This window comes from Aulostomus chinensis, chromosome 4 (assembly GCF_037954235.1).
Source record: "Aulostomus chinensis isolate RoL2024-O1b breed Wild chromosome 4, RoL_Achi_v1.0, whole genome shotgun sequence".
NCBI classification, from domain to species: domain Eukaryota; kingdom Metazoa; phylum Chordata; class Actinopteri; order Syngnathiformes; family Aulostomidae; genus Aulostomus; species Aulostomus chinensis.
In genome coordinates, this window is record NC_141323.1 from 18,650,601 (window position 1) to 18,676,577 (window position 25,977).

Here is a 25,977-nt window from a genome sequence, read left to right on the forward strand (position 1 = left end):
GACAGCAAAATCCTGATATATAGCTAATCTTTAGCTTCTTCTTCTTCTTCTTTTTTTTTTTTGCTAGCACACAGTCCATAGTCCAAAATCCATCTAAATACCCTACAGAAAATAAATAGAGAGATAAGATTTAAAAACACACCGGGGAGATTGCAGAGGTTTCTATGGGGAACTAGGGTATTAACTGACTCTAGACATACTTTATGTAAGTGAAAAGCAGGCACTGAGCTCCTGGGTAAATAGGCTACAAGTTTTCCCCTCTTTTTCTCTTCAGTCTTTTTATGATGCGCTTTCTGCTTAGCCCTCGTTGTCAAGATGAGTTTTTCGAAACTCAGACTTGCTGTAATGATCTAAAAATGTCTCCTCTCTTTTGGACTTTTTAGCTGTGTCCTTGGTGTTACTAGATTAGTTCAACTTCCTCATACCTTTCTCAGTAATCCCAGTTCAAGGTACATCCAGTGTTCAGACCCTCTCTAATCTTGTCATTGACACGTGTTGTGTGGAATGTGTATGACATCACGCAGTGTCTCAGCTCTTGAACTAGTAACACATCACACACTTTTTATTCATTTTCACCGGAAATGTCAGCTTCCATTTCAATACTTAAGCAGATAATTACGGTGTTTTCATTTCTTCCACTTGAAATGCTTTCAGCAATTACAATAAAGCCGCTGTCATTCTCTACACATCATTTGACAGAATAAATTCTGACTCCTCAACTGAAATCCTCATATTCCAAATGACATTTGAATTGCTCATGTAACAACTGATGTTTTACCAACTTGCAGTGAACACACTGAAACCATTTCTTGCACAATAATTTCAGTTGCTCATTTCATTTACAGTTCAACTGACTGCCTTCATCTCTGATACTTACCTAAGCCAAGGAGGAACCTGTTACATTTTAGAGCTGGTCTGGCTGTAGATCTGAGCACATCAAGTTTTTCTTTCCTCTCACTTTCTGTCACATTGTAGATTTGTATTTGTTTCTTACACCAGAGCAGCGTTAGACATAATTATCTTGAGAAAACAAGGGGTATAGGGAACCGTGTAAATGCTGAAATTACAACAGCAGGAAGTCATTCACTTCATAATAACTTCAGAAAAAAAAAACAATTAAAAATTCCCTTGCAACATAGTGACAAGCAATCTGTAACAAGGGGTACAGCCAATGCAGAAGTGCCACAAACTGCAGTTCCTAAGGAGGCCATTTTAGGCAAACCACCAAGATTATATACCTGCCTGACTGCAGCAGAAACAAACAAACAAAACATGTTTTTGTCTCTTCAGTTTGGTTCTTTACAATGGCCTTAATGAAACGCATAAAGGGTTGGGTCACTTTTCGTGGGACTATTATGAAGTCTATGTTCACTATGTTCCTCCACCCATGTGATAACCAGCTCCGAGGTCTAGTCCAAATATGGTTCCCACTGGTTGCAAAAAGCCAAGAGGGTGAGGGTGCAAATGTCGAAATCAATGCTTAAAAAAACAACAGTCCACAAATCAACATATCCTATACATCCTGTGGTCCCAAGAAAAAAATTTTGTTTAGAGGGCCAAAAGCCAAAATGTTTGGGAAACACCAGTGAATGTTATCATGTTGCTTAGCAATATCCCAGTAAGCTCCCCTTGACATTTGAAAAGCAGTGGGTAAACAGCAAAAGAGGAGACACTCGAGCGACTACGTTCTTTTCCATTTATCCGGGTATATTTGACCCTTTCGACACACTGATAGTGGTGCTGAGTGAGTTAGAGGAAGGAAAAGAGAAATCCGCTGCAAAATAGAAAAAAGTTGCGATGAGAGAAGAGACTCATGGGATCAAAAGGGAAGGATTAGAGGAGAGGAACAGAAATAACTACAGTCGGAGTGTGAAGAGCATCAGGTTTAATGTGTAAACTAGAAGGGAATCTGAGATAAATCATTGTGAATGTATGGATACATCTCTATATGATATGTTTCATTTTTGGCATCAATGAAGTGTCGTTGAAGTTACTTTGTTCTCTTTTTCCTCCTCCTGCACCTCCGTTTCTCTGTGAATGACACAACCCCTGCCGCTCCCTTCCTCAAACAAAACAAGCGCACCCCCCTGCCCTCCCCTATCTTTCCTCTTCATTTCCACAAAACTTGACAAAGATGTCAGGAACATTCAGAAAGTGTGAGCGTAGATTACGTTTTTTAAGGAATTCTTTCCTGCAAAACGTTTACAGTTACTCACGACCCACATCCAGAGACACCAGAGAGTCAGTGAGGGGGAGGGAACACCTGCAGCTTCAAGAAATAAAGGTAGCATCAAAATGTTTCTTCAAACCCCACTTCCTCAGTTCAAGGTTAAATACAATCACCATTGTTAATACATATTTTTCCATATTTTCAAATACACTGCTTTCAAAGACCATGCATTCTCTGAAAAATAAACAGAGAAATCCATGTCAAAATTTGGTATATTTAAAAAAAAAGAAAAAAAGTCATGACAAGCTGTGTGATTTGTTAAAAGTATGAAGACTTCATCAAAAATCTCATACAGAGTTCATATGGTAATGAAAAAAAGTTTCTCAAAAGTAACTTAAGCCAGAAGAAATTTGGAAATATCTTCATAAGTACTTGAATATTACGGTCTGCATGGTTTGATACATAGCATGCATTGATTGCGGTTTGCCTAAGTAGGTAGATAGGTAATAAAAAATACTTTATTCATTCAAGAACAAATTCAGGTCATCACGTGCTCAAATACCGGCATGCCATAAAATTAAAAAAACAGATTTAGATTCGATTCGATTTGTTTATTCGCTTCGAAAATGTAAACAGAGATGTCATATGAAACAAAGCAAACAATTTTGTAGTTCGGTTTACATTTCTAAAAAGGAGTGGGAAGTAGTACAAATTGATTTAATCCCACCCCCTATCCTACTTAAGATAACTTAGGTGGCTGAATGAACAATGCAGAACATTAAACACAATATGTCAGAGTAAATGCATAAATAAACTTTAAAAAATATATGATAGTAAATTGTGACATGGATATCTGTTTATTTTGAAGAGCATGTATCATCATGAAAAGTTACATGAATGTGTCAAAGCTGTGCACACGCGACACATTTATTTTTTCATATAGTAAAAGGGCTGAATCTGCTCATAGAGAATCTTTAGTTATTTAAAATCGATAGGTGAGTTCAGTTGTGCGATGCGTAACGAAACGCGTACAGAATCGGTCTGTGCGACATATACATCTCTAAAGTACTGACGTCAAAAAGGAAACACTTGAAGACAACCTTAAACATCGCTTGACCCTGGTGTTTGTATCAGCCAGAGTTATGCATCTCCACTGCAACAGAGATATTTGCTCTAAAATTGGCAAAAACATTCACCAGTGGAAGTGGGAGATGTATTTCTTATTGTGATGTTTTCAGATATACAGACGCACACTTCTGCAGAGCCAAGTGATACACTAAGCAGCAAAAAATGTGTTTGTGTGTGTCATACGCTTTCACCTTCATGTCCATCCATCCATTCCTCCATTTTCTACTGCTTATCCTGTTAAGGGTCACAGGGGGGCCGGAGCCAATCCCTGTAGCCTTTAGGCAAGAAGCGGGGTTCACCCTGGATGGGTCTTCAGTCCATCACAGGGCCAACACATATAGACAGACAACCACTCACACTCACAGTCACACCTACAGTCAATTAAAATATCCAATTAACCGAGCACCCATTTGCATGTCTTTGGACTGTGGGTGGAAGCCAGAGTACCAGAGAGAACCCATGCAGGAACAGGAAGAACATGAACACGTCAAAAGTCGGCTCGAACCCAGGGTTTGTGAGGCGACAGTGCTAACTACCGACCCACTTTCATGTCCTTCTAAATTTCATCATATAAAAAAAAAAAAAAAAAAAAAAAAAATACACACACATATACATACATATATATAAAGCATTGTGGTGTGTGTGTGTGTGTGTGTGTGTGTGGATACTTGCTACACAAAATGAGGACTGGATCAAGGGATTTTTGAAGGTTAAGACTCTGAGTTGGGATCAGGGTGAAGGCAAGGTCCACAAAGGTCAAGAGCACTGTCACGTGGTGACTTGACATCTGTCAAAATTCTGTGCTGACAGAAAACCAATTAGGATCCTTATTTACAGTTTCGAATGAACAACTTGGCTGTTATCCCAGCCATTCTGGTGATCAACTAAGACTCTACACCCTCAGACCCCAGAGTTCAAACTTGGCTCTGCAGTTCCTTGAGGCACAAGCAATAATTGGCTGAACATTTGTTGAGTTAAATAAGCCAAACAAACCAAAACATCACAACTTCACCAAAAAATGATCTCAGTGGTGATATAGAGGTGAAAGAAACTCATGTCTCAGCTAAGATTCCCGAAGTGTTACAGGGTTAAGTACATTAACCTATTTCTAAGGCAATGTAATTTTTCTAGGTGTTAAAAAACTTTTCATACATTTCTGTATTTCAGTCAATAGAGCAAAAACAAAACAAAAAGAAGGTCACAATGCAATTTCTTCAGAAATTGTATTCTCTTCTGATTGTTCTGTAATTGATTATCTGACTTGAAAGTCATCTGAACAGAGTTTGCTCAGCATACTCATGGAATATCGTAGAGCAGTAATCACAAAACACATCAGGAATAACAGCTAAATAATTTTAAAAGGTGTCCAGTGCTTAAGCAGCTGGAAAGGATCAGACCCCTCAAAGAGGAGTTTACACATTCAGGTTTCTCTTCCTCTGTTACAACGACCAAGCTGACTATATATATTCTAGTTTGTGTGTGTTTTTGTGACTAGTACACAACATAAATTCGCTCTTCGCCTCTCCATTTGCAATTCTGTGTTTTGTCCGAAGTCTTCAGTCTCTTGGGTTCCTCTTTGAGTTTAATGGAAACTAGTGTGTGTCTGTGTGAGCACAAAGCTAGAGCTTCTTCTCTTTATTTTAAAGGATTTTGATCATTTGATTCATGTGATACAATCTCTGCTGAAAACAAATTGTCTAGCATGAGTGACTGCAATAATAACCAATGTTTCGATGTGCATGTATACAGCTCACCACTTCAGTTTATGTTGTGTCTTGTACTCTCTGTCCTCAGCAGCTTTCAGTTCATTTAATGCCTGCAGGAGCTGTTGCCTCAGTCGGTGGACCTCACTGTCAGTCTCCTCTGAGGTGCTCTGCTCTTCTGATCTCTCCTCGTCAGCCTGCAGTCTCTTCAACTGAGCGTAAAATCTCTTGGCTTCCTCCAAGAGCTGGATCTCAGAATCCTGATTACTATTGGATGAAACATTGGTTTAAGTATATGGTATGCAGTGTAGAGATACTTTTCACTAACAATGGAGAAAAAAAGAAAAAAAAACAGTAAATCTTGTTTTTAAAAAAAAATAGCTGTGACCTTAGTGTGCATTCCTACTGTATAATGCGAATCTGAATCTTATTTTCACACGTTGCATGCTCATAAAATATTTGCTTTTTTTAATGAAATATTCCACTGAATTCAATTTTCAAATGACGTTTTCATAAGAAATTGCGTTCCAGTATGGACCTTTTTTCACAGTCTGAGATGATGTTCATTTTAAAAGATGCTTGCACTGTCAAGACACCTGATGAACTTGTACTTGAACTGCACAATGATTGGTTATACATGAAGGGAAGACAAGCAAATGTTGTGATTGGAGTCTTGTACTAGTCTGCTGCGAAATTGTCCGCCAAGGACATTAATGAGGCGAAGAAAAAGAGGTGCTTTCTACCCTCCTGGAAGCTTAAATACTCATGGCTGAAGAACAGTGAAACTGCTGGTATGTTTTGTAGAGTCTGCCATCATTCCCCTGCCAAAGCTAATTGAGGGGGATCATTTTTTTAAAGGGACTGACAATAATTGAAAATAAACCCTTGATGCACTTGGTGCAAGCTGAAATCACTTGCAATGTATGCTGGCATGAGTCAGGCGGAGTTTGTGGTGAATGCACGCACACAAACAAACATTATGTTCTGTCACTGAAGGGAACTGTGTTCTCATTTAGATCTCTCATTGCTCTTGGTATGTATTGAATTTATTTAATCAAACCAAAGGAAGATTTTAAATACATCAACAAAGTACAGTAAAATAGTTATTTTCATTCTTTGGTATCAGGGCCAGTGAATATGTACAACAGGCCAATGGCAGAAAAGTTAAGTTGATCACTGCCATGTGTATGACAACAAGAGGTATGATATAAGTAGTGAAGGAAAATGTAAAGTTATAGTTTGATTTTACAGTTGACAGGTTTCTTTCCAGCTATTACAGTCTCTCCTGACAGCCCTTTCACCTTTGCCCACCTTTGAAATTTTGGGCTCCAGTAATCAGTTGAATGACAAGTACAAATGGTTTCTCAGACTTCTATGGCACCTTTAATTGGATTTGAAACTCGTTTTTGGTCACACAAGTCTGATGACTCCCTTACTACTCTCCTGTACTGTATTCTTATGAGGAAAACATACCTCTTCAGAGTGTCACGGAGTAGCCGATAGTTGGTTTTGAGTTTGGCAACTTTGGTTTCACTGATTTCGCCTGATGATAAGAGCTGAGGAACACAAAAACAGAAATATTACCCAATTACATTGATCTAAAAAACAATCTGCTGTTGTTGTTTTTCAGACAGAATATTCAATAAGGGAAAGCTGCGATGAATAAATACAATTCTGAACTGTCAGCATTTTTTGTGTAATACTATTTAGCAAAAAAATTCAGCTTTATAAGTTGAGAATTAAATCCCTTGAGACTTGATACTTGAGTTATTGAACAAGTTATGTCATTGTAAAAATGAATTTTTCACTAAAATTGCTCTTGTAGGAAAAAACAATCTTATGTCTGTCTGGCCTGTCTGATCGATGAAAACAAAGCCAGACTCCCTGATGCCCTCAAACAGGATTACTCTCACAGCTGATATCGCAGCATCACAACACCCGATTCTGATCAGCAGAAAATAATGATCTGCCATCCCTGGAAGAGATGAAAAAGAGCATTGCGCATTGCACATATGTAACAACTATTATTCGAGTAAACGAAAAATGGATGCCTGTGACATGTGCTTGTCACATTGACCTTTGACCTTTAAAATCTTTTCAGTTTACCCTGAGTCCCGATAGATATTTGTGGCAAATTTGGAGAAATCCCCTCAAGGCCATCCACAGACGTCCTATTGACATGACATGACAGTGACTTTGATCTTTGACTATCAAGTCTTTGCAGTTCATCCTTGGGTCCTAGTGGAGGCCAGAGACAAATTTAGAAAAAACAACAACAACAACAACAACAACAGCAACAAAAACAAAACAACCAAAAAAACAAAAGAAATCTCAGAGGGTGTTCCTGAAAAATCACATTGAAGATAAACCAGCATGCACTGCGCACATGTAAAGGCACGGTGGCCTTGTAAAGAGACAGTGACCTTGCATGGTAAATCTTTTATATTAATCTTAAACCAGTGGAAGTTTAGGAATATATTTTGGGAATTCCCTCAAGGTATCTATGAGGTGATTTATATCAGTATCAGTCCAATGGTGCAAATTTATAAATTTTTCTTGTTTCTTAGCTCTTCAAATGTCAGTTATGATAAGGAAAATAATGCCTTATGTACCATTTACGAAATGAAATTCCAAATTGTTTACATGTTTAAATTCATGTGTACATGAATTTCTTCTGCATGTACAAAATATGAGCATCATATACTTATTTTAATCATCAGTAAATATCAGCTATTGGCCAAATCAGTTGTAAAAATAACAGCATTCCTAATATTGACAAAAAATCTGATATTGTGCAGTACCATTAGCACAGAATGATTAAAGCTTTGACAAAGCAGATCATCCATCCATCCATCCATCCATTTTCTTCCTGCTTATCCTGTTAAGGGTGGTGGGGTGGCTGGAGTCTATCCCAGCAGCTTTCAGGCGAGAGGCGAGGTTCACCCTAGACAGGTCACCAGTCCATCGCAGGGCCAACACATAGAGACAGACAACCATTCACACTCACAGCCACACCTACGGTCAATTTAGAGTATCAATCAGCCTCGTCCCCTCTTGATGTCTGTGGACTGTGGGAGGAAGCTGGAGTACCAGGCACACAGGCACAGGGAGAACATGGAGACTCCACACAGAAAGATCCGGTGCCCTTCTTGCTGTGAGGCCACAGTGCTCACCACTGCATCTCCATGCCGCCCCAAAGCAGATCATTTACCTTTTTTTGCAATGACCTGAACCGCTATCTCTTTGCTGTGTAGAGTTGTTGTTAAATTTGTCTCTGTGGAGCTGTACTTGTGTGTATGTGTGTGTAACAATGATAGAACCAGAGGACAGGTGTTGTTCCATTCTTATCTTTAGACTCAGGTGGGTAGAGTGAGGTGAAATGAGGGATGGCTTTGTCTGTATCACAGAGCAGCAGGATTGAGGCTATCTCAGGTCAGACTATGTAGCAAGTAATAAACACACACATGCACTGATTGTCGACAACTCACCCAAACTTCAAACATTTTTAGATTCATTCTATTATATGGCTTATCTGGCTATTGTCAAATGTGCTTGCACGTACCCAAACACATTCCAAGACCTGAAAAGATTCAGATATGAATGTTTTGAATGATCAGATTAGGGCCCTTGTTAATAAGATTTATTCAAATCCAGATGTTTTTGAGTCTGGGTCATTCAAGGTCAAAGTAGTACACGATCTGTACTTAACAGTATTTATCTGTTACATCTTGAAATGTTAGGTGGGTCATCTGGTTTTGATTGATCATTACACCCGCAAAATAGGAAGTAATCCAATACTGCAAAAAATAAAAAAGCAAACTCCAATTAAATGTGAACTGATCTCATTCTGCTGAAACAAAAATAACAATCTACAGCAGAATTTAACACTAAATGATTCATCAAATACGATCTGTGTTGTGTTTTCAGCAGATGACATACTAGCGATGTAATCCTGCCTGTGTGCTGGGCATTTATCTGAGAGAAACAGCCTGAAGCACTTCCATGCAGTCTCTCTACTTCCAGTGCCAAGACTTATCTTCAGCTGTATAGAGCAGTGGAGGCTTTTATGGTGTGGCTACATGAGGCAAACATGTGGCAGACCATCTTTGAAGTGAGATAGAGACAATCGCTAAATTATATTTATTAAAGTGTACCTGACCGTCAACTCCCCCGTCTATCCACCCACATCACACCAGGCCTTACCTTCCCATAACATGAGTGTGCAGTGCAGCACATCTGTGTGTTAACAAAAAGAAGCTGCGGGTTTTGAAAATGTGCACCCAGCAGGAGAAAAATAACGATCATTTTTGCTACGAGGCACAGTGCTGCATTCCACTACGTGATGGAAAGAATCACATCAGTCTTTGTACTCTCAACCTTCATGTTCTGATATTGACTGTTTAGATTGGAGGTGGGCCTACAGCCAGGCTGTCTCACACTGCTGATATCTTCCTCTCTTTCAACTTCACTGGAATCAATTACGTGTCACTTCTCTAGAAATATGACACGCACATGAGACATCGTATGGAACAAAATAACAATCATGACACAGTGTTATGAATTACAAAACATTCTGTGCCTTTCCCCAAAAGCAGAGATGGCAAAAATACTTTAAGTAGATCTAGTAGTAGTAAAAATATCTGTACTTTCTACTCCTTACTTTGTGAAAACAGTAAAATGTAAAATGGACAAGAGTTTTGCTTTAAGTCCCCCTTTAGTCCAAATCTTTCTCCTTTTCTTCCAACAGTTTAAATTAGAGCTTCACTGTGTAGGATGATTGTTCAGAGCTGGACATTCGATGGTGGGTGTCGCTCACTGTAATTGGTGAAAGTGTCAATCTGATTTTCAGAGGAAGCTCTATGAGCAGAACAGTGCGTGACGCTTGGTGGATTGTAATGTGATTATAATTGTTTTCTGCATAAATGGTGTCAGACACACATAACTGTGTTTGTTAGGAGGATTCTTATATAACTTAATACAAGTGTGAAGGGATCCAGTATTGGTAGCAATGCATGTAAAAGTTAATTGCCATTTGCCCAAAACGTGTAGGAAAAGGAGATGGTCGCAAAACATAAAAAAGAGATGTGTTGGGGACACTAGACTGCAAGAAATTCAATCAGGAAACTATAAAAATAAAAGAAAAGGGCAAAACATTTTTACTTTTGAGTATAGTTAAAGCCTACACTTATTGAATCGCTGCTTCTACTCTATTTTTTTTTCTATTTGACAAAAAGTATTTATTTACACACTGATACAACAGCAAATGAAAACAAGAAAATAAAACATGTTGTGAGGGTTGGATTAAAAAAAAAAGAGTGTACGTTACCTACATAAACAATACAAACACATAAATGCAATTAAAAACATGAAACAAACCACGTAAATAAAGAAAGCAATCTAAAAAAAAATACAATAAGGAGGAATAACTAATGAATAATGAATGTGTGTACTTTTGCCACATCTGCCCTAAATGATCCATTAATGAATTTATTGTAACAAGACTCTGATGACTGCAGAAATCACTGAAACAAATTTAATGGCTTGCATGGCTCCAACGTTTCTATAAGATGCTCTGTGAAATTGCAGAATGCATGAATAATGTTTGTGGGAAACTATGAGCGCAATTCCAATTACTAAAAGCCCACAAAGAAATGACCTCACCACCACATCACAAGTGTATTGTTCACTGTGGTTAATAATGACTCCCATATATATTGGTTGCTTGAAGTAGCTCACAAAACTGCGTAAACTGATTTATAATTCAATAACTGGTGACATTGGATCAATTAAAGTTTTAATAAGACAAGAAGAGCAATGTGGTCAATATTCCAGTTCGATATGACCTTGCTATGAATAGGGTAAGACATGTTTCAGATGGGGGCATGAAGTTCATTTGCCGAGCGTACTGTGGAATAGCTTTGTGAGAGCTTCATTAATTCCTGACATGTTGTTTGCTGTAATAGTTAGTCCTGCCAAAATATCCCATTTCTCTTCATATACTCAGAAATAAATCCCTTCCACACAGCAGAAATTGCAAGATAATCATTAACCAGCAAAAATAAGTAAAGAGAAGCCAAAAGTTTCGATTAATGACACCTGTCGTGACAGCAAATGAAGCAAGGAGAGCCAGCGTGAGTCAAAATGACTGTTTTGCAGCTGTACCCTACATGTCATTGCTTTAAAATAGCTTTTAAATTTCCATAGTTTGTTTATATTAGATAAGCAGAGGTCAGACTATCCTGACTAAAATTTCTTGCCAACAGGTCCTGACAGACATTTGTTTCTTTGATATTTTGGACATTTTAACAAACCATAAATGACACCATTACAGCAAAGAAGGCTATATTTACCTCTCCTAAGGAGGTCATAATGTCTGTCAGCAGAATCACGCAAATTCAATATGAGGCTGATTTTCACCAGACTGGGTAGAGGGGTGTAGAACAGGCCAAGGAAAGACCTAAATTCAGGGGCAGATTGGTCAAAGCACAACAGGAAATAAGTTTTTCACACTTTGATGGGGGTCAACCAGATCCATCTCAAATTTGGTCAAAAACGCCTGAAGGACTTGGCAACCAGTTACTGTAAAGATGGTATTACCATGTAAAGTGGCAAATTTTGATATTCACCAAAGATTGCTCTGAGAGAGCACATAAGGTGAAAGTTCAACCCTTATCACTTGCAGTGACCAGGCCCTGGTATCCCCGGGCTTTGGGCGTGTGTGACTGTTCCAGAGAGAGAGAGAGAGAGAGGTGAAACCTGACAATATTTGGAGTTAGAGTGAAGTTCTCATCAAACATGTGAAGTTTGGAAGAGATCTCATCTTATCTCGTGAGCTCTGCAGCTACTGTATGTCGGGAACGCCTTTTTTTACCAATCCAAGTGGAACCGCTCTTCTGCCACCAAACACTAATGTAGTCGCTGATTGGTTTTCATCATTGATGATGCTGACGGAACAACAGTTTTAGTAGAAAATTGCGTGTCAAGAAGCAACACTTGTGTTCACGTTACATGTAGAATCAATAACAAGAACAGGACTATGCGCTAGCAGAGGCTAGCAAAGCACGTATTTACACCCTCTAATAGTCATTTTAGATATCAGAGGGTCTAGACATAACTGCAGTGCTTAACCCTTTAGCTCACAAGATAAGATGAGATCTCTTCCAAACTTCACACGTTTGATGAGAACTTCAGTTCCACTTCTCTCTCTCTTTCTACAGAACAGCCACACACTCTCACGGCATGGGGGTGTCAGGGCCTGGTCATCGCTTCTTACGGCTTTAATTCGGGCTCAAGCGTGTGGCATTGGTCAGAAGTTCACCTTACGTGCAAGTTTCTAGTATTCGCTACTATTCGCTGTCAAAATCACATTAACTATGGATTAGCTCAAATGTGCACTGTATAGGAACATTTAAAGATCAGCAAGGACACATCTCAGTCAAACGTACCACAAAAGTATCGCAAACTCATAATTAAACCCAAAAGAAAATAATAAAAAAGCCTCTAGCACAGCTGCTGCTTATCTGTGGATTTTACAGTAACTGTCCCCACTTGAGCCTAATTTGGAAATGGGAATGTGACAGGTGGAGGCGTTTCTCTGCTTTCAGTTAAGTTTTGGAAACTTAACTGGGTCAGTGAATGAGGCATTTCAATTTTTGTGTTCTTGAAAACGGTAACGAATGAAAACATTCTCGGTCCGTTGAGTGGATACTTCTCGTGAACTGAGTCATTTAGCTCTTCAGGGAAATGATCCGACTTCAGAATAAGGCCATGAACTGACTGACTGCCTTTTTCTCTCCCCTCCCTTGGAGTCTTTCTCCCTCTCGTTTACACAATGCTGCTGATATGGTGATTTGCATTACGCAATAGTGTTGCCCCTCCCATCCTCTCCAACTCAGCACCCTCCTTCTCTCTCCCATCTCTCTCTCTACCTCTTCCCCTCCCCTCCGTCTCTCGTCCTGATATTAATGACACAGCTATCTGAGGCAGCAGCAGCAGTTCCCCTGCACTCTCTCCCTCCTGCAGACTGCGCTCATACACTCGCACACACTCTCAAACCAATAGGTTACTGGATACACATATTCCTTACTTAGAAATAACTGGATCTCACACACAGACACACGCTCTTAAGTTCATATCCGAGGCAGGTGCAGACACTTTTTACACATATTTATTTCTCCTTTGCGAATCTCACTCAAAAAAATGAGGACAACTGTGCTTTGCATTTGTGCCACTCTGGTGCTTACAGCCACCTTGGTGCCACGCTCCAGCCGGGCAGCGGACTTCCAGGTTAACTCACATCAGAGATGGGATGCTAGAGGAACCTACAGTTTGGGATCTGAATCGGGCACCCCCACCTCCTGTCCCATTAAACTGAGACCCTCAGGCCAATGCGGGAGCTCTGGAGCAGGGGCAGAGGAGGGGGAGGACTGCCCGTATCAGCTCACCTTGCCTCCTCTCACTATTCAGCTGCCAAAGCAGTTTAGGCTGCTGGAAAAGACAATGAAGGAGCTACAGAGCCTGAAGGAGGTGGTGAACAAGCTGAAGAGTGGGTGTCAGGAGTGCCGCGGCGCACGCGGTAGTGGAGTTTTTGCACACCAGCAAGCTGACCAGGGACAGACGCAGGTCCCGATTCAGAGGGATGCTGGGGATGTGGCTGGACTGGACCTGACGGTACAGGAGGTGCAAGTAGGGTCTAGCCAAGAGGACCGAGAGAATGGGATGATCCCTGACAGTGCTGGACCAGGACAAGGTTCTTTTTCTGGAAAAATCACACCAAGCCCCAGTACTATGCAGGAGATGCAGGTAAGAGGCACAGTTCAGACTACAGTAAAGAGGCAATTTTTGACTTTGAATGAAATTTCAGGATTTTACACATAATCTATATTATTATATTTAATACACCTGGTTCAAGGAATAAAGCTATTTTTTTTATTTTTATGAACTTAAGTCAATAATAGTTAAGACTACAATTGACAGCCAAATTGAAATTTGAGAAGTTGAGATTGCGTTCAATTGAAATATGAAATATATCATGTTCAGAATGTGTAAAACAAACTTTATTTCTGTAATTCCTCGTGAAATTTCAAGTGGACCTAATCATTACTAAGTGAGAGGATTCTCATCAGTTCTAACCTAACAGACCAATTTAAAATGCAAAAATAAGCTTTTCAAACTCTGTAGTTACCTAAATATGCCTAGTCACATGTAAGTAGCTGGAATGCAAACTGAGCAGATGTCAAAAGACCTGTAAAGTCCTACCTGGCACCAAACCACCTGGGAAAATTCCTGGTACTGTAAACAGGGCAGGGAACCAGCGTTAGACACCAGCCAAATGGCGGTAAATTTTTGCTCTGTCTGGTAAGTTTGTTGACACTGGTTGGTGAAACAATGAAGGAGGCTGGTGACTTCAGTAATCCACCTGCTTTGTAGTCTGTGCACAGAATACATTTCCTTCCCCCTTGCTCTGGCCCTTCCCAGGTGAAAATGAATAGGATGTCAACCAGCCTGCGCAATGCCAGGAACCAGATCTCAGCTTTGCATGGTCGACTGGAGGGCCTCAACCTGCTCAACATGGACAATGTGCAGGCTATGGTTGACAGACGGGTGGAGAACATCACTGGCGTGGTCAACAAGCTAAGCTCCACCTGCACAACACAGTGTGCAGTACAGAACACCCCTCAGTGTAAGTGTCCTTCAAGTGAAAATTAGCTTGGTATCATTTTATTCCACTGTTTGCATCGAATTTTCTTACAAAATTCACAAACTCTCCGTCTCAGCTAGAGCCCCCACTTGTTGTGTGATACATTGTGTTTGGTCTTTGCTATTTCAATGATGCCTCTCTTCCTCTCCTGAATTTCATTTTATGTAATGTTTCTGAGCATGATCAAGCACTTACTCCTTTCTCTTATCTTCTCTTCTGTTCTCTCGCTCTCTCTCTCTCTTGTAAAACTCCAATCCCATCCAACATTTTGCAATGCTGTGAGGTTACATTTTCTGGCAAAGGATCTATCCAATTATGCCTGAGTGGACATGGTCAATTCTCACTCCAAATAACCCATTCTGGGTGATCACCTTCACCATACAGGGCCCTCTTTTCTGAGAAACAGGAAAAAAAAATCCCGGAGGCTGGCAATGACATTGCCAACAGCGGTTTCTTCGTGCGTTGAAACATGCCTTCTCCATAACAACAATAACAGTGTGTTTTAGGAGGGAGTCAAGAGTGTTCAGTAATCAATATACCAACTGATAGCAGTAAAAAACACAAGGTCATTTGAGCCCCTGAGTAAAAAGAAAAACAACAGATGAATAGTTTCAAGTTGAGGTCATGCTGTACATGGATGAAGCAATATGACAAGTAAGGTCAGAAAGGGAATTCAAATTACCTCTTATATAACTAATTTGAGACAAGTGCACTCACTACTCCTTGTATGCATAAACTTTACTACTAGACAGTGAGAGCAAAAGCTTAAGAGAAGTGTCTCCAAAACTAGAATCAGGTCTAATTCGGTAAAACAAAGGAAGCCCTTGAGACTTAAGGGGTTATGTAGAGTGGAATCTAACAATATCAATGGGAACTAGCTGAGCATAACAAACACTACATTACTCTCATGCAGAAGCTTATATGGATAACGTAGCAGTTGAAACAGGCCACTTTTCAGTCTGAGACGGAATTTCATCCTTATATTGCATGGGTGAAAGAGAATGTGACACTATATTGGGCTTTTATGTGGAAAGCAGATGTGAGCTTATTTCTAAGTAGATTAGCTGAGAGAGTGGTGTGAAGGGAATCCCATCGTTTCTCCTTCTGTGCTTTTTCTTATGTTTTTCTCCTTCAAACTTCAGTCCTATACTTCCCCTGTTGTATGTTTATCTCTACTGTGTGAGCTTTGCTTTTAATTTTTTGCCTTTTTAACACATGTCCGTTTTTTTTTACTCTAACTCTGATTCTTCTTCTTCCGACTCTCTCTCTCTCTCTCTCTGGGTCTGTCTGTCTCTCTCTCTCTCTCTCTAATCCCCTTTCCTGGTGCCTTTCCTCTGTCTAGCTCTCCCCCTACCTCCCTTACTCTGGAGGTCATGCTCTTGTGTGCTCATTCCTGCATAAAACTACTAATTCTCATTATCTCTTGCCAACAACACAAGAAGTAATGTAGGCGGCTTTCCTAACATTAGTCATGGATGGCAGGAGGGGTCAGTAACACTTGTCTTTGTACATCAATCTGTCATGTTAAGCTCAAGAAGCAGCAAATTATCCTGCCACAAGTTTGGAAATTGCGCCTGATGGCGTCTGAAGGGAATCCAAAAAAAGAAGACAATAAGAAACAGCTGTCGTTATCATAGAAATAGACCACAATGTCATGGTTGTTTCATCCAACATAACTATTGACAATGTAAAAGTAAGACATAGACAGAGTGAGGGAGTTTTTCTTATTCCAATGTGACACTGTTATTTTAGTAAACAATGCCATCAAGGTGTTTGGTGTTGAAATTTTAGGGTAAATGAGTCCTTTGACTTCTGAATACAGCTCCCAGATTGTGACAAAAATGTTGTTCAAGGTTTGAACTTTGTGTATCGATGGGAGATGTGTCTCATGTTACGTTTCGCTGGGCTCATTGTTTATTCCAAGCTATTTCAATATCCGATCCATGTGTGAAGTTAGCCAATCTGTGCATAACATCAGTATCAGCACCTGATTCTGATGTTCCTGAGCAGATTTTCAATCTTTACCTACAAATACTATTTAAAAACATAGGTAATGCAGCACTCAACAGCAATGTCAAAATCAAAAAGGGCTAATAGCATATTTGTCAGGATGCTTTGTAGCACTTACATCTTACACTGCATTTACTTCACCTCCCTTTGCCAATTCCCACCCCGGCTGCCAACACTAATCTTCACTTTTTCACTCCCGCAAGATGTATTAGGACCATGAGGTGAACTGACAGCAATTCATGTTACTGTTAAGCTACATTAACTCAATTAAAAACAAAGAGAATAAATCCCTAGTCTTCCACATTGTCATCTGCTTGTCTGTAATGTGGTAACACAAAACTTCCAACAGGAAGGGAGTTGCCTTTTTATTCTTTCCATCAAAACTCACAGTTGAATTCTGTTAAAGCTGGTTTGGAGGGGAAAGACTGAGTTATCACCTCAGAAACACATTTCCTTTCATGACAGGTGCCTATCGTACATGAGGACAGGTTGTCAAATGGCAATTCTTTCTTCATGACAGTTCTATTCCTTTTATGCCATTCATTTATCATGCTGCAGTCAATCAAACAGGAATCACCATATCCAGTTGTCAATCATCTTGGTTGTACAGTAAGAGCGCGGGCTAGCACAGTACACGAGGAATCAGGCAAAACAATCACCCAGCCAATAAGTCATGAAATGAACAGCCATCTCAAGAGTAAGACAGCAAACTGGCCAACAGTAATCTTGGCAACAGCAAGTGACTGGTATAAGAGTTATTTAGGTCAGGCCCAGAGCCAAAGGCAGCCAGATGAGATGGCTCTTGAATGTCTAGGGACACAACTGTCCAGGCAGACAGATGGGGACAGTTAGAAAGAGAGGAGAATATGAATTGGCGAAACTACAGTCACGCACTTAATGCAAAGGATACACTGATAGAATTTACAGGTCAATACTTTAAATGCCAAGTGCAGATAGAGCCGTGAACGTGGAATGGATAAACGTGGACCTCGCGCTCTATACTCTCAAACTGCTGCAGCCATTTTGCACCAGAGGAATTCTGCATAATTTAACAGTAAAGGACAGTGGATTGATTTAGAGTCAAAATAACCAAGCCATCACGCACAATCCACTCAAGCTTGCTCACAAAAACAAGAAAACACTACAGGACTGATGAAACACAATACTGGGTAGACTTCTAGTCTCTGTGTCATGATTACTGGCTCTCTGTTCTAAGTAGAGGTCAACCAATGTAGGTTTTTTTTTCATGTCGGATACCAGTACTTGGAGATCAGGACAACTGATGACTGACTTTTTGGCCAATATCTTTAGCCAGTTTCCCATTTTTTGCATCTGATGAAATAAAGAAACTTCATAACAGCAACTTACTGTTTATGTATCAACTAAATGTGGTCATGGTTTTTGTCTAACCCCTCCTTATCTGTGAATGGATGAATGGGCTTTTTACTCAAAATTTCAAATTTTTTTTTAATTAAAAAATTTTGATGATATGGCCCTGATTAATCAGTGGACCAATTAATCGATTATTCTTTCTTTATGCTGCCACAAATGGGTTTTAACAGTACAACCAAATGTATCAGTAATGGAGTCAAACTCAGAGGGGGTCCACATGCTGTCTGCCCAATGTCAGGATGATTTTGGCCTCAGGTACTGAGACATGCAGGGCCTTAACTAATCCAGTTTTCCCATGTTTTGACAAGTCTTTTCGTTTTCAAAATGCAAACTGGCAGAGGCTTTAAGTCCTTGGTCTGGGTTGGGTCCACATACAACAGCCATCTAGCTGCATGCAGTATAACACAAGGGAGCAAGAGAGCAGGTATAAAGAGAAAAGAGGAACACATCTCAGAAAGTGCTGGATGAAACAGGCCTGTGTGTGCAGCACAGTGGAAGATCCCTGACTTCTATCCTCTTTTTTTCATCTTTGTCCTTTGAATTACCTTCTTTCATGTTGGAGTTCTTACTCTCAATATGATCCAGATTTTGGGCACCATGTTGAGAAAGGAAAGTGTGTGCGTGTGTGTGTGTGTGTGTGTACTTAAATGATTAATAGAGTATGGTATTCTACGACAAACATGTGACATGACAAGTTTAGCTTGGCGGTTTAAATGAGGAACTCTTTTGTTTCGTTTATGGGGGGAAAAAAGCCCAGTAACAGGTTGTGTTTGAACTATTTTGTGTTTGAATTTCCCACAAATGAATGCAAGAATGAAAGTTGAATTTCCCACTAACTAATTTTCTCTTCCTTTCTTCAGTCTTCCTCTGCCTCAGGGGTCGTTTCTAATATAGTCTCTTGGCTGAGCAGCAGAGGAAAAAGAAAAAAAACCAAGAGCAAAGTGAAAAAGATGATTGAATATCATCCAGTCACATCCCCTTAAAACTATCCTCTTGACATGTCCCTTTTTGTCTCCCAGCAGTCATCTTAGCACCCCGGGACTGTTCAGACTACAATGTGCTGGAAGCAAAGAAGACTGGAGTGTACCGTGTGACCCCTGATCCCCGTAACGGTACATTTGAGGTCTTGTGTGACATGGAGTCTTTTGGAGGTGGCTGGACAGTCATACAGCAGCGACTTGATGGATCCGTCAGCTTCAATCGCACCTGGACTGAGTATAAGAAGGGCTTTGGAACCCTCAGGTATCACGCATCAATCTTTCCTTAGCTCTCGTATAACACTGTAAATGTTGTTCAGATGTTTGAAAAGTCAACCAGTTAAAACCAGCTGGGATGGATGGTCCTTTTTCGGGGCTCAGACACCTGACTTGTAGAGGAAGATGGAAATAACAACAGAAAAGAGGCTATTTCAGTCATTTAAAGGGCAGCACTCCAGACAAGAGTCAGTGCACATAATGCAAGCTAATATTTACTCAAGGATTAATACAGTAGAACTGAGGGGAGACAAAAGCTGGAAACAATTACTATTTGAAAGAGTGGGTGTAGTACAAGAACCACAAAAACCAGCAACCTCCCAAATGCTGTATATGTCATTTACTCACTCAGTTGGCATCCACCAGCTGCTTAGGTAACAGCAGGTTGAGTTACACTGATACAAAGCCTACAGTGTATTCACAAGGAGAAAGAGGACATTAAGTCAAGATTCATCTGTCACTTCTGACAGCCACTACTGATCTATGGGCACTCATGCACACCCTTGAGTGCACCAACTTCACCAGATTGTCATTTGCATCAGAATAGGTTTATCCTTCCTTCTATAACCCTCTCTTTTTGTTAGGAGGATCTTAGTACCTGTTCTCACTGTCACTGTTAGTTCACCGACAATTCACTAAGTGACGAAAAGGCCCTTTCCATAGCAGCCTATTCGACATGTGTAGTTAATAATGTTGTCAGGCTCTCTCTATTTGCTGTCACAGTCATTCCAGGGAAACAACAAGCATAATACTGGAATGTATTGAATATAAAAAAACAAATAGTCAGAAGCTCTTAGAATAGCCCCTTTTTACATCAGCCATTTTGACATGTTGACAGTTGAGCAAATTATCAGGGTCTCTCCATTTACAGCAATCAAGCATAATACCAGAGCACTGGCCACTTCATGCTACCGAGCTTAATTATTGTTGTTAGCTGCACATGTGTTTACCTTTCAATGTCAAGCCACAGTTGGTTGTGAAAAGGTCCTACTGAAACAATAAAGTTAGCAGTCCAACCACAATAACTGATACTATCATCAGATCAACTTAAGAACTTTCTTATACTTTCCCATTTCCCAGCTGAATACAAAATTAATCAGAAGCAAAAGAATAGTCCCTTTTCATTGTAGCCATTTTTACACAGCAAGGTTAGTGCACAATACAAAGGCCACAAAAATTGGCAAGGATAATTACAGCTGTGTTTACCCTGCAAGGGAACAATGGCTGCTGCGATAAGGGCCTATAACAAGAAAAAATAAAATAAGTATATACTTTTACACAGTGCCCCTCCTTGACTTGACATTAAATGATGTTTTTTTTTAAGTCAATTGTGCAAATTACACAAGTATGATGTTGGAATGTGACGTCTCAAGTGCACATTTATTGAGAGATGACCTTATAACAATCAAGGAGAAATCTTCCCTCTAGCAGTAAAACTTTCAAAAAGGAAAATATTTGCATAATCATATAATTTGGATTCTTCAATGAGACAGAAGAAGAAGGAGTTCGTCGGCAGATATTTAACCTTTTCTGTTGAAAAAAAAAAAAAGATACTTTCTTCGGAGAGCTGGTTGTGAAACGGGGCCAAGTGAAAAAGGATAGAAGAAGCCATTTTCCACTGTTTTATCTCAGTGCCTCTATTTTGACTGGATTCAAATTCCAGCTCATTTTCTTTGCTCTGTGCCTGTAGGAGTTTTATATAAGAAATAACCATGGTTACCAGTTGATAGCCAAGTCTACAGATGTAACCTCCCTACTGAAAGAATAATGTCTCCTCTCGTCCTTCACTTACTGTCACACTGCTCTCCCCTTGCTCCTCCTCTTTTCATGCACCCCCCCCCCGTGGGAATAAATAATATTCCGTTTGGGAAACTGTACAAGTGAACAAATATATGAGGGTGTACATAATTTATCTCTATCCATTCCTAATCCTTACCTTGTCACTCCCTTTTCCTCTGCTGCAGAGGTGAGTTCTGGCTGGGTAATGACCATATCCATCTGCTGACAAAGGCCAAAGATATGATCCTGCGTATCGAGCTGGAGGACTTCGAGGGCGTCCGGGAGTATGCGAAGTATGACCAGTTCTACGTAGCCAATGAGTTTCTACGCTACCGGCTGTCTGTCAGTGGATACAGGTGCAGTATTTTTTTTTCTGTGTTTGCATAAAACCAATATACGACCTGTGCAACTTTAGTTTGAGCACTACAGCTGATATATCGCTGCCATTATAGTGGGACTGCTGGGAACGCCATCAGCTTCAACAAACACTTCAACCATGACCAGAAGTTCTTCTCCACACCTGACCGCGACAATGACATGTACCCGTCTGGAAACTGCGGTGCCTACTACAGCTCTGGCTGGTGGTTTGATGCCTGCATGTCTGCTAACCTCAATGGGAAGTACTATCACAAAAGGTACAAGGGAGTCAGGAACGGCATCTTCTGGGGAACATGGCACAACATGTCAACAGAGTATTACCCCACCAACTACAGGCAGGCCTTCAAAACCGTCAAGATGATGATACGGCCCAAGAATTATGCTCCTTAGGAGGTCAAATATTCATGATTATGGCGAGATGGTCAGATAGATGGACTTACACAGACTGTCAGACAGTAGATTCACATGCAAATAGACATGCGTTTGCACACATTCATACACACACACACACACACACACACACACACACACACACACACACACACAACAATATAAGACCACACACCCTGTAGACAGTTTGAATGCAGTAATAACAAAAATAATTGTGAAAAAAATACAGTGCTATTACTTTTTCCACTCTGGTGAGAGTGGCCTTCAAAATGTTGGATTAAAATGATGACCATAAAGGACAATGGACTATGAACAATGAAGGACTAATAAAAATTACCACACAAGCAGTGTAAAGGCCAGCCTCCTGCAGGGGCCATAATATTATATGGAGGGTTACTCACTATGAGAGATTTTTCACTCTTTCTCTGACATTTCTCCACTTTCTGCCCTGCTGCCTCCTGCTATAAAACCAGCTGAGACATGGGACAGCACACAGTAGTAGTAAAACTAATGAGCTATCATTTTCTTCGCTCTAAATGGTTTCATAATTAACAGCAGCCATTCAAGTGAGGTATACGAGAGCTGATGATACAGTTTTGAGTGGTCACAAATTCATTGCCGAAGACATCAAGCTGGGGTCACAATGGAACCCTACAGGCAGTGATACGCAGCACACATTTTCGACCATGGCGCACAAGTAATAGCATCGTTTATTTAATTATCCTCTTTGCTAATGTACCATCACCCCACACAAAATAAAATATCCCCTTATAAAGTTGCAGATACATATGTATTGGGTACATGAGGCAGTACTGCTGCTTCATAAATTCTACTTGACAGCGAAGCAGGATGCTGCAGTAAGAAAAAAACAAAAAACAATTGTTTTCCACTCATAGCTCTTGGTGCACTGAACTATTATTGATGCTGCACATCCATTGATGCCATACACCAGTTTTCATGGTTTAAAAAAAGACAGAAAAATCTGACTCAGTACTTGTACAATACTGCCACCCAATGTTAGAAAAATGTATTGCATCATTTAATCCGTTCTATACACACTGTGATGGAGAAGGAATGTTTCATATCAAGGATGTGTACAGTATTTATTTTACTTTGTGAGGAATGATAGCCTTTATATATATATGCATACAGTACAAGGTCGATGATTGTTGATATTTGAGCAGACTTTGAGCAGCAGAGTATTATTGTGGCCATTCATAGTAATTGTGTGTATGGAGCTTTACGTGTGCAATGTTGATATTTTCTATCATTCATATTAAACTGTCATGCCAAAAAGATATGCACTTTTTATATGGAAAAAATAAAAGTTCTACATGGTTGTGTACATTTTTAAATCACACAGATGCCCACTCATCTTTCAAAGCATCCTCTGTATTTGCCGCAAGTTAGAATGAATGCATACAAAACGCATCAAAAACTGAAGTGTACATCACGGAAGCGCAGCATCCTGGATTATTTCACGTCATTTAAATTCGAGGAGTAGAGTCACTGCTTGGCCATAGAAATGATTAAATGAAATGTAAATGTAACAAAAAAAAGAAAGACATTCATATCCTCCTTGACTGAATTGTGACTTTAATGTCTGTATATGATGATTAAATTAACGAAACAATTTCAAGCTCCCAGTATTCATTTGTATGTCAGCGGTGATTAACAAAAAGTGTATGGCATTTATTTACTTAATTCATCTACATGACAATGTTTTTGTTTTCCTGTAAAATAATAAAACACATTTTCCTTATATTACTCTTGTCTTGGCTATTTTTTTTAAAGGCAATAACATCAGTTCCCACTCTTAACAGGATAAGCGGAAGAAAATGGATGGATGGATGGACATCAGTTCCCTTTGCGTATACTTGTTTTAAAGCACTCATTACAGAGTAAATGATGAAAGTATGGTAAGTTTACAGTCTGGGAAATTACCTGACGTTTATGGGTCTTACCTCATCTAGGTACTGGAGGGCAGGACTAGCTGAGACAGGAGTACCAGCAGGGGGCAGCTCATTTTGGATGGAAGCATCGGGTGCTATGGCAACTAAAGGCATAACCGCCATTCTATTTGCCTCCTCTTGTTCTTGTGTCCCCACTTCTCTGCTAGGGGCCCAGCTACACTGCTGCTCCTCGGGTAGACTCATGCTGGTACAAAAACACATAAATATAGTTAGTGGGTTGATAGACAGATTGGTAGAAGAGCAAGGAAATAGCAGCAAATCGAGAAATATCTGCAGTTTCATGAGAAAGTAGCAAGATAAAGGTTAAGAACAGAAATGTGTACTTCAGTTAAGTACAATGTTGAGGTATCTGTACTTGAGAAATACTTTAGTATTTATATTTTTTGGGACTTTCCACTATTACCTAATATATTTCACAGAAAATATTTAACTTTTTGCCCCACTATACGTGTCTGAACCTGGCAGTTACTTCGAGGAGAAAGATTTTGCACAGGAAACATGAGAAATGCTGATGATTTGATGATGACATTCTCAATATTGAGAACTTCAAGATAACAGTTAGAGTAGCTCAACTGGATCAAATATGACACTGCCATGAGCTTAGGAGGTAAAATATAAAGACTGAATTCTTTTGAATACCCAAAAATAATGTTCAGTGTGTACTTTTAGTTTATATACTTAAAATCAATGTCAAACAGTTATCTACTTTTCTTGAATGGAGCATTACTGTTACCAAAGTTATATTTAATCTCAGATAAAGGTAATGTGTTTTCTTCCGCTATTTTTAAGTAGAACATGCACAAGTCGGGCGGCACAGCCAGGAAGTTCCGGGTTCGGGCCTAGTTCGGGTCTTTTTGTGTGGAGTCTGCATGTTCTCCCTGTGCCTGCGTGGGTTCTCTCCGGGTACTCTGGCTTTCTCCCAAAGTCCAAAGGCATGCGAGAGGGGACGAGAGCGAATGATTGTCTGTCTATAAGTGTTGGCCCACGGATCAACTGGCGACCCTCTCGCCCGAAAGCAGCTGGGATAGGCTCCAGCTCCCCCGCGACCCTTAACGGGATAAACGGTATAGAAAATGGGTGGATGGATGGGAATCCACAAGTTAAAAGCGTTAAGAAAACAAATCTTGAGTTTAACTATTGTATTTTAAATGTTTGAGGAGTAACTTAAAAGAAAAGTACAGTGATGCAAGCTTGTTAATCACGCCTCTTCGTCCTCGTAAAAAAAAGACAACCTCAATTTAAATGAGCTCTTCTGAAAGTCACCAATAATTAAAGGAATAACAGTTAGCTAACACTAATTATCGCCTAATTGTCATAGTACATCACTAAATGTATTATGCATGTGGCTAAAAAGTGTTTTAAAAGTGCCAAAACACTGAAACCACACCATTCCTCAAGCTAACTACCACCAGAAGCTATACATGGCAAGACGTATTTTTCTACCAGCAGTCATAGTGCAAATGTTCATCTCCCGAACAAACAAATAAACATGCTGTCATACCTTTCACCAGATCTTATTGACAGCACTTGACAAAGTTTTCCTCAAAAAACAAACAGTCTGGACCAAGTCAAAAATCTGCTGCTGTTAGCAAAAGACAAATCACAGATTTCCCTGAGCAGTGTGGCGTGTTTCGGTTGCTATGGTAACGACAAACTATATCCTCAACAAAACCAAGTCGAAATAATTAACTGAAAATTAATTTGTGCGCTTATAAAACATTCTAATTTTCCCAATAAACTTTCTATTTGCATCTTAAAGTTACTAATCGATTATTTAAAATAAAAAAAAACAGTAAGGGTAGTTTTATTCCTTTAATCCAAGGTCATAGTTTACGCTTGCAAAGGTTGTCCAGCAGGCGGCGGTACATGGTAATTTTTCTGCAGGTTTGCTGCAGTACGGGCTGATGAATACAACGTATGTGTGAACAGTGAAAACACTAAAGTGCAATTGGACTCAACTGACCTGAATCCAAGGTGAAAAAGATGGGGATGATGCAGAACGGCTGTTCTCCTGTAAGACTGTTTCCCACAGTGCATTTTGGGAGCTGGCATGTCCCATTACTCACTCCCAGGAACAGCTGAAGGGATGGGTCGTCTCAGC

The 25,977-nt window shown here is 39.9% G+C and overlaps 2 protein-coding genes across 6 annotated transcripts in view; one reads left to right on the forward strand and one right to left on the reverse strand.

Moving 5' to 3' along the window:
• The window catches only part of ccdc146 (coiled-coil domain containing 146), a 54,889-nt gene extending 29,371 nt beyond the window's left edge, over window positions 1–25,518 (reverse strand). For 2 of the 4 annotated variants that reach the window (XM_086202217.1, XM_086202221.1), the window contains exons 1-5: window positions 25,378–25,518; window positions 23,868–24,060; window positions 7,108–7,239; window positions 6,475–6,557; window positions 5,053–5,268 (exon numbers count right to left, since the gene is read on the reverse strand). In XM_086202217.1, the coding sequence (XP_086058343.1) occupies window positions 5,053–5,268; window positions 6,475–6,557; window positions 7,108–7,239; window positions 23,868–24,059 (623 nt within the window). In that variant the 5' untranslated portion in view covers window position 24,060; window positions 25,378–25,518. Of the gene's footprint in view, window positions 1–5,052; window positions 5,269–6,474; window positions 6,558–7,107; window positions 7,240–9,204; window positions 10,107–23,867; window positions 24,061–25,377 lie in introns of those variants that run through there. The other 2 variants (XM_086202218.1, XM_086202220.1) reach the window with 2 other exon arrangements.
• On the forward strand, window positions 12,980–22,059 carry fgl2a (fibrinogen-like 2a). 2 transcript variants are annotated; one of them, XM_086202224.1, is made up of 5 exons: window positions 12,980–13,803; window positions 14,479–14,683; window positions 19,123–19,345; window positions 21,321–21,491; window positions 21,588–22,059. In XM_086202224.1, exons 1-5 carry the CDS (start codon window positions 13,201–13,203, stop codon window positions 21,901–21,903), a joined length of 1,518 nt encoding a protein of 505 aa, XP_086058350.1. In that variant the 5' UTR covers window positions 12,980–13,200; the 3' UTR covers window positions 21,904–22,059. The 2 variants fall into 2 exon arrangements, with proteins under 2 accessions (XP_086058350.1, XP_086058351.1); XM_086202225.1 differs by having other exon boundaries at window positions 19,126–19,345.
• Window positions 25,519–25,977: the final 459 nt, after the last annotated feature.